Source organism: Babylonia areolata, chromosome 35 (assembly GCF_041734735.1).
Source record: "Babylonia areolata isolate BAREFJ2019XMU chromosome 35, ASM4173473v1, whole genome shotgun sequence".
Taxonomy (NCBI): domain Eukaryota; kingdom Metazoa; phylum Mollusca; class Gastropoda; order Neogastropoda; family Buccinidae; genus Babylonia; species Babylonia areolata.
Window position 1 is genome coordinate 14130257 of NC_134910.1, and position 10000 is coordinate 14140256.

General features: G+C 42.7%; 1 protein-coding gene across 1 annotated transcript in view; it reads left to right on the forward strand.

The window, feature by feature from the left end:
• Positions 1-10000, forward strand: part of LOC143277809 (uncharacterized) — a 30160-nt gene that overhangs the window by 5039 nt on the left and 15121 nt on the right. The window contains exons 4-7 of the mRNA XM_076582712.1: positions 96-204; positions 2892-3041; positions 7074-7202; positions 9216-9344. Coding sequence (XP_076438827.1) covers positions 96-204; positions 2892-3041; positions 7074-7202; positions 9216-9344 — 517 coding nt within the window. The remainder of the gene's footprint in view (positions 1-95; positions 205-2891; positions 3042-7073; positions 7203-9215; positions 9345-10000) is intronic.

Genomic DNA, 10000 nt, shown 5'->3' on the forward strand with positions numbered 1-10000 from the left:
TCGAACAAGACTGACTGTCGAAGTCATACATGTGTGTGTGTGTGTGTGTGTGTGTGTGTGTGTGTGTGTGTGTGTGTGTGTGTGTGTGTACACAGGTGGGGTGGTACGGCATAGGCTGCAGACATCAGTGTGACTGTGACGTCAACAACACCGCATCCTGTGACCACGTCACCGGGGTCTGCCACTGCCATCACAACTATACAGGTCCCTCAGCTTTATCTGTCTATTTGTCTGTTTATTCGTTTATCTAACTGTTTGTCTGTCTGTCTGTCTATATATCTGTCTGTCTATGTGTTTCTGTCTGTCTATCATATGTTTGTCTGTCTGTCTATCGATAAATCTATCTTTTATTATGTCTGCTGCCACTACAACTGTAAAGGTCCATCAGCTTTAGTTATTTATTTATTTATCTATCTGTTTGTCTGTCTATTTGTTTGTCTGTCTGCCTGTATGTCTGTCTATGTCTCTCTGTCTGTTTATCATATATAGACTGTCTGTCTATTGATGGGTCTGTCTGTAATGATGTCTGCTGCAACCACAGCTATACAAGTCCCTGAGCTTTATTTATCTATTCATTTATCCGTTTGTCTGTCTCTTTGTTTGTTTGTCTGTCTGTATGTCTGTCTGTCTATGTCTTTCTGTTTGTCTATCATATAGACTGTCTGTCTATCGATAAGTCTATCTTTCATTATGTCTGTCTGTCTATATATCTATGTCTTTCTGTTTGTCTATCATATAGACTATCTGTCTATCGATAAGTCTGTCTTTCACTATGTCTGTCTGTCTATAAGTCTGTCTATGTCTTTCTATCTGACAATCAGGTTGTCTGTCTATCGATAAGTCTATCTTTCACTATGTCTGCTGCCACCACGATTGTATTTATTTATTGATTTATTTATTTATTCATCCATTTACCCTTTTATCTATTTGTCTGTCAATTTGTTTGTCTATATGTCTGTCTGTCTATGTGTTTCTGTCTGACAATCATGATTGTCTGTCTGTCTATCAATACGTCTATCTGTAATTATGTCTGCTGCTACCACAGCTATACTGGTCCCTCTACCTGTTTTGTTTGTTTATTTATATGTTTGTCTCTCTGTACATATGCCTGTCTGTCCATATGTCTGTCTGCCTGTCTGTGTCTGTCTGTCTGTCTGTGTATATGTCTGTCTGTATGTTTGTCTATCGGTATGTCTGTGTATGTATGTATGTATGAATGTATGTATGTTCCTACCTACCTACATACCTACCTACCTACCTATGTATGTATGTCTACCAACCTACTTACCTACCTTCCTGTCTATCTATCTATCTATCTATCTATTTGCTTTCGTCCTCCTCTGTCAGCTCTGTTAAATTTGCAAATAACTTTTCTTTTTCTTCTTTTTTTAAATCGAAGGATGCTCTTGTTTGGCTGCAATGTTATACCATACAGGAAACGTGATAATGGCAAGCCTTTCATCTATCTATTTATTTGTTCGTTTGTTTGTTCGTTTATATATCTATTTGCTTATGTGCTTATTTGATTTTATGAAATTAATACAGTGCAGTACAATACAGTATGATACGACACAACGCAACGCAACACAACAGAATACAGCAACACAATACAAAACAATACAGTACAACGCAACGCAGCGCTGCGCAACACAACACGACACAAAGCAACGCAGTGTAATACAATGCATACAGTGCAATACAACACAGCAAAACACAGCGCAGCACAGCACTTTGTGCGACAACACTTTACAACACAATACAGCACAATACACTGCAATACAATACAGCACAACACGATACACTAAGTTACCACAATACAACACAGTACAATACAACACAATACAATACAATAAGTTACCACACAATACAACACAGCACAATACACTGCAATACACTGCAATACAATACAACACAACACAATACAACACAGTACAATACAATACAACACAACACAACACAGTACAATTAGATGCAACACAATACAACACAGCACAATACAACACAATACAATACAATAAGTTACCACACAATACAACACAGCACAATACACTTCAATACACTGCAATACACTGCAATACAATACAACACAATACAATACAATACAACACAATACAACACAACACAATACAATACAAAACAATACAATACAATACAATACAACACAATACAATACAATAAAATATAATACAACACAATACAATACAATACAACACAATACAACAACACAATACACTCAATACATACAAACAACAAACAACACAATACAATACAAACAATACAATACAACACATACAATACAATACAACAATACAACACAAACAATACCAATTAGATGCAACACAATACAAACAACACAATACAACACAATACAATACAATACAAAATACCAACAATACAACACAGAACAATACACTCAATACCGCAATACAACACCAATACAATACAACACAATACAATACAATACAACACAACAATACAATACAACACATACAATACACAACAACAATACAACACAACACAATACAAACAATACAATACAACACAGCAATACCATCAATACAATACAACACATACAAACACACATACAATACAATACACCAATACACAGTACAATTAGGCAACACAACAACACAGACAATACAACACATACAATACAAAGTTACACACACAATACAACACAGCACAATACACTGCAATACACTGCAATACAACACAACACAATACAATACAACACAACACAATACAACACAACACAATACAATACAATACAACACAATACAACACAACACAATACAATACAACACAATACAATACAATACAACACAATACAACACAACACAATACAACACAATACAACACAATACAATACAATACAATACAATACAACACAGGATTACGGTGTGAAACGAAGACGCCATGCTCCCCGGGGCGATACGGACCTAAATGTCAAGGCCTCTGTGACTGTTATCACGGCATCTGTAACGTGCGCAACGGACAGTGCGAATGCTACCCCGGGTATACTGGCAGCGACTGTGGAGAAGGTACGTACTCCGGGTAGATGTCTACCGCAGGGGGCCATAGTCAAGACTAATATACGTTTTGCCTTCAGGCAAGTTACCCATGACATGGTAGGGGCCCGCGGGTACAGTTTACCCTGAAGGTTAGGTTATCTTCGTCTGTATTTAAAAATCCCAGTGGTTCCCTGATGCACGTGCTCTTTTAGTTCTCACCCCACCGCAGTTCAGAGCACTGTCGAGAGAGTTTTGCTCTCACGTGCAATCCGCACAGCACGCCTGGTTAGTTTCCATCAACAAAAACAACGCTACAAAAGGATCCGCCATAGTTACCTCTGCTTCGTTGGCAGTCACCGTTGGCCGGTAAAAAGGGTACCCTCGGGCAGTTTGCCTTGCCTCAGGCAGATTACCTGCAGGTACACATCTACCCGCAGGCACGATGGTCTCTTGAATACAGCCCCAGGTTGATGTATATGGCAGACTGGTTGGGTGGGCAGTAAAGAGTGTGCCAGTGTGGGTTAACTCTCTCCATACGAACGGCGAAAGAGACGACGTTAACAGCGTTTCACCCCAATTACCACCATCAAAATATTGCAAGCGGAAGGCTCTTATACTGAAGAGGTGAATGTTGACAAAGATACCACAATTCTGACGACGGAAGCTAAAGGTTGAGTCATTCAGACACCCACTGGACATCCAAGGGGTCTTTGTAGAGGAGAAGAGAGGACTGGCCGTACTGAGTGAGTTAAAACTTCTTTTCTTCTTCTTCTTCTTCTTTCTGTTACACGACCAACATCCACTTGCCGATGACTCTGTCGTGGTTAATGCATTACTGGGTGTTTTCATGTTTCCATAACCCGCCGAACACTGAAATAGATTACGGTGTCTGTAACGTGCATTCACACGTGGGGTGTGTTCAGGCACTAGCAGGTCAGCACATAATTATGTTGACCATGGTGATCGGAAAAATCTCCACCCTTCACTCACCGGGTGGGATGGAACTCAGGCAACTCAGGCCAGATTCTTGATTTCTAACCATTTGCCCATCGTACCCGTCATTAATTTGGATTTATTTTGTAATCGTAAGCCACTTTCTTTGCTCAGTGTTACTGCGATGTGAAGCATTTGCTGAACCATTTGGACACATATATTCTGTGTTTTTTAGATGATTACATCTATATATCTATGTTAATGTCCACACATATCTATCTCTGTCTCCCTGAAGGCTAGATGTTTTTGTATGATGAAGATCTTTTCACGTATGGAATGATGATAATTGCACAGTTATGGTCCATCTTCTTTAGTGAATAATTATGTTCAGTTTTAACGATTATTGACACTCGCAATAAATTATCCTCTCCCTTCACAACCATTACTTTAGACAGTCTGGTCTTACATATTACAGGGGTTGGTTACAGAATTATTTTCGTGACAATTGTGAAAAAAAAAGAAAGAAAAAAAAAACAGAAAAAAAACAAACTTTGTAAGTTAATTCTCATTATTTGCCTATGAATCTTCCAAACTGCATAATTATCACTGCACCCAAATATGTACTGGTGATAATACAGTATTAACGAAACTGCTCTGTTGTCTCTTCCTTGAGGCAGGTGGCAGAACGGTTAAGACACTCAGCTGCCAATACAGAGAGTCCGTGAGGGTGTGGGTTCGAATCCCGCCCTCGCCCTTTCTCCCAAACTTGACTGAGCGTCTAGTCCTTCGGATGAACGATAAACCGAGGTCCCGCATGCAGCACGCACTTGGCGCACTGAAAAAGAACCCATGGCAACGAGAGTGTGGTCCTCCGGCAAAATTATGTTAAAAGAAATCCACTCTGATAGGTAGACAAATATACAAACATGCACTCAAGGCCTGACAAGCGTGTTGGTTTATGCTGCTGTCAGGCATGTGGTGTAGCGTATATGGATTTGTCCGAACGCAGTGACGCCTCCTTGAGAAACAGAAACTGAAACTGTCTCTTCTAGCATTTCTATCTTCTTTCTCTCCCCCATCACTCTCCATCTGTCTCTCCTCATCTTGTGTGAGGACTATGCCCTGTAGCTGTCTTTGTTTAGTGGCGTTCAGCTGTCCACAAAGGCGCCAAATCCTGTGAGGCCAACAGAATCGCTGCACCAGAGCAACGCAGACAGGCCAGGAAAAGCAGTGCCAGCAAGTCCCCGACAGCCGCCACTATCCCCTGTCCACACTGCGTCAGAACCTTCCGGGCGCGGATTGGCCTGACCTGTCATCTGCGCACCCACAGAGCCCAAACCACCCCCCCCCAGGATGACTAGATGGTCCTCGTCGATCCCGACGGACGAACCACACTTTTCATGAATCGTTTATTTTTTTCTCTTTTTTCCCCCCAGAGAGCTGGATGTGAGGGGAAAAAAAAAGCGTATTTCGCTGTCCTTTTGAAATAAAATGCGTTTCATTTTATTTCATTTCGTTCCGTTTCGCGCCCCTTCCTCTCTCCCTGTGACTCAGTCTGTCGGTCTCCCCTCTCCCCCGCCCCCTCTCTGTCTTTGTCAGTATGTCTCCCCCCTCCCCTCTCTCTTTCTGTCTGTCAGTCGGTCTGTCTGCCCCCTCTCTCTGTCTCTGTCAGTCTGTCTCGCCCCTCCCCTCTCTCTGTCTCTGTCAGTCTGTCTATCTCTCCCCTCTCTCTGTGTCTGTCAGTCTGTCTATATCTCCCCCCTTTCTCTCTGTCTCTGTCAGTCTGTCTCTCCCCCTCTCTCTGTCTCTGTCAGTCTGTCTGTCTCTCTCTCCCCTCTCTCTGTCTCTGTCTGTCTCTCTCCCCTCCCTCTGTCTCTGTCAGTCTGTCTGTCTCTCCCCTCTCTCTGTCTCTGTCAGTCTGTCTGTCTCTCCCCTCTCTCTGTCTCTGTCAGTCTGTCTCTCTCTCCCCTCTCTCTGTCTCTGTCTGTCTGTCTGTCTCTCCCCTCTCTCTGTCTCTGTCAGTCTGTCTCTCTCTCCCCTCTCTCTGTCTCTGTCTCTGTCAGTCTCTCTCTCTCCCCTCTCTCTGTCTCTGTCAGTCTGTCTGTCTCTCTCCCCTCTCTCTGTCTCTGTCAGTCTGTCTGTCTCTCCCCTCTCTCTGTCTCTGTCAGTCTGTCTCCCCCCTCTCTCTGTCAGTCTCTCTCTCTCCCCTCTCTCTGTCTCTGTCTGTCTCTCTCCCCTCTCTCTGTCTCTGTCTGTCTGTCTGTCTCTCCCCTCTCTCTGTCTCTGTCAGTCTGTCTCTCTCTCCCCTCTCTCTGTCTCTGTCAGTCTGTCTCTCTCTCCCCTCTCTCTGTCTCTGTCTGTCTGTCTGTCTCTCCCCTCTCTCTGTCTCTGTCAGTCTGTCTGTCTCTCCCCTCTCTCTGTCTCTGTCAGTCTGTCTGTCTCTCCCCTCTCTCTGTGTCTGTCATGTTGTCTCTCTCTCCCCTCTCTCTGTCTCTGTCATCCTGTCTATCTCTCCCCCTCTCTCTATCTGTCTCTGTCAGTCTGTCTGTGTGCCCCCCCATCTCTCTCTGTAAGTCTGTCTGTGTGCCCCCCCCCATCTCTCTCTGTAAGTCTGTCTGTGTGCCCCCCCCCCCATCTCTCTCTGTAAGTCTGTCTGTGTGCCCCCCCATCTCTCTCTGTACGTCTGTCTGTGTGCCCCCCCCCTCTCTCTCTGTAAGTCTGTCTGTGTGCCCCCCCCCCATCTCTCTCTATAAGTCTGTCTGTGTGTCCCCCCTCTGTCTGTCTCTCTGTCTTTGTCAGTCTCCCCCCCCCCCTGTCTGTCTCAACAGTCTGTCTGTGCCCCCCCCCCTCTCTCTCACTCCCTTCCACTCTCTCTTTTTTCTCTGTGTCTCATTCTGTCTTCTCCCCCACCCGCACCCCTCCCCCCGTCCCTCCTTCCCCCGCTGCTCTCTCTCTTTCTCTGTCTCTGTCTGTCTGTCTGTCTGTCTCTCTCTCTCTATATATATCTCTGTATAATTGTCCAGCTGTCTGCTCAGGCCACCCACCACCCGCCTTTGTCTGTCTCTGTATTTGTTGTATCTATCCGTCTGTCTGTCTTTCTGATGGTCTTCCTTTTGTTTCCCCCCCAAGTCTGTTCTAGCGGAAGTTGGGGTCCCGGATGCGGAGAGGACTGCGCATGTAACGGAACTGAGCGGTGTAACCACGTGACGGGGAAGTGCCCGTGTCCTGACGGCTACATAGGCTTGGCCTGTGAGGAAAGTGAGTGGAACGTCTGGCAATGTGTGTGGAGATAATTACGTTACCAGCTTCTTCAGATTCCGAAGTAGTAATCATAAGCTGGAAATAGAAACAGGGAGACACAAAGGCATGCCACGAGAGTTACGGCTTTGTAAGGTTTGTAACATGTCTGTGATTGGGGATGAGTTTCATTTTTTATAATGGAATGTCCCAATTATTATCAGTTACGACATAAATATGTTCATAAAAAAATATTTGTCTCCAGAATCGGTTTTTAATTTCTGTAATATGCTCAAAGGAGGCAAAAAAGTCATTTTAGCCGTAAGTAAAATTAATGATAAGATTTGCAAATGTTGCCTAGCTACACTTTTGGAGTTAAAAAGATATTTGTGTTTTGTCAACTTTTATGTGACATTGTTGTGTATTTGGAAATGTTTGTTCTGGGCATGAAAAGATTATTTTGCATTAATCCACCGTACTCCAATAGGAGTGAAAGGATAATTAAACCTTGGAACTTGGCGTTTGTACCACCACCACTGCCACTGCTACAACTACTACTGCTGCTACTGCTACAACTACTGCTGCTGCTGTTGCTGATGAAAACAAGTTCCTTGTCTATTATAAAGTTCTCACAATGCTGGCAGATGATGTTGATGTTGGTGATGATGATTGAAATGATACTTCCATTTCTGCTACTTTCACTGGCTCTGCTGCTACATTTATTCGCTTATTTATCACCATCGTTGTCTTATTTATTTATTTATTTATTTATGTTTTATTATTATCATTTTATTAGTATTACTAATATTATTACTACTACCTTTTTCTATATTATAATTATTATTTATTTATTTATTTATTTATTTATGCAAGCTTATCTATTATTTATTCCCCCGTTTTTTTTTTGTTTTTTTTTGTTTTTTGTTTTTTTTTTCAAGGCCTGACTAAGCGCGTTGGGTTACGCTGCTGGTCAGGCATCTGCTTGGCAGATGTGGTGTAGCGTATATGGTTTTGTCCGAACGCAGTGACGCCTCCTTGAGCTACTGAAACTGAAACTGAAACTGCTGCTGCTACTGCTGCTACCACTACTACTACTACTACTACTTTTATTACTATTTCGACTGCTATTCCTGCTGCTGCTGTGACAAATGATGATGATGGTGATGATGGTAATGAAGATAACAAAAAGAAGAAAAGAAAAAAGATACTGCTACTACTGCTGCTACTACAATGATGATGCTGATGATTAAGATGATGATGGTGATGATGAAGATGCTACTACTACTACTACTGCTGCTGCTGCTGCTACTACTACTGATGCAGTTGCTGGTACTACTACTACTACTGCTACTACTACTACTACTCCTACTGCGGTGTTGTGTGATGAGTTGTTTATACAACTACTACTGCAGCTGCTGCTGCTACTACTATTACTGCTGCTGCTACTACTACTACTACTGCTGCTGCTAGTGCGACCAATGATGCTGATGATAATAATGATGATGATGCGGTGATGAAGATAATAATAGTGATACTACTACTATTACTGCTGCTGCTACTACTACTACTACGACTAGTGATGATGATGGTGATGATGGTGATGAAGATGATAATGATAAAATACTACTGCTACTGCTTTTGCTGCTGCTGTTACGACTGCTGCTACTACTGTGCATTTACAGACAACATAGTTTTAACTTATCTTTAATGACGATGATGATCATGGTTATGACGATGACGACGACGACAACGATGATGATGATGACTACCTCGAAGATGATGACGACGATGACGACGACGATGTTGATGATGATGACGATGACAATGATGATTATGATGATGATGACGATGACGACGATGTCGAGGACGATGACGACCATGACAATGATGATGAAGACTACCTCGAAGATGACGATGACGATGTTGATGATGATGATGACGATGACAATGATGATTATGACGACGACGACGACGACGACGATGATGATGATGATGGTGGTGGTGATGACGACGACGACGATGATGTTTTTTCAGCCTGCCCGACGGGAACGTGGGGGCCCGGGTGTAGGAACCAGTGTAAAGGGTGTCGCTACGGCCACTGTCACCACGAGACTGGGAAGTGCGTCTGTATCCCTGGGTACCACGGGACGCTCTGTGACCAGAGTAAGACACACTGCCACTGACACTGACACTGGTTTTATTGCCATTGGCGAAGATACCCTTTTTGGCAAGGGGGCTTACAATACAACACATTAATGCCCGCAAGCATCGACCAGTATTGTTCGGCTGAAATAGAAACACGTATCCAAAAGCGAACAATTAACAATAAACCCAAAAATATGCTCATCCACACTCGCACACGCTACGCTGACGCACAACCACTCATACATTCACGCGCATATCAGAGTGAAAGAGAGAACGCAAGAAGAATGCAATAATTTTATTGTGTAGGCCATATGACCCGTTACAATAGATCGTGCGGACAATGACAGAGTGAACATTATAAAAAAAAAGAGCATTAAGAGAGAGAGAGAGAGAGAGAGAGAGAACAAGAACAAATTATTTTCCTCAAGGCGGCCACCAGCTCATAGGAAAGGATCTCTGACAAATAAGTGTACATATTTGGTTTGTATATCATGTCAATTGAATAGTAACTTGGATAATTAAACCAAAATATTCTTAATTAAGGTCAAATTACACATCTGCAAACCGTTGTCTATGACGAAGAGAAGAGAAAAGATACAAACTCAACTTTCTTATTTTTTCAATAGATCCATGTTTCAATATTTCAGTACAATCTTGGGTAATACCTGGTTAGT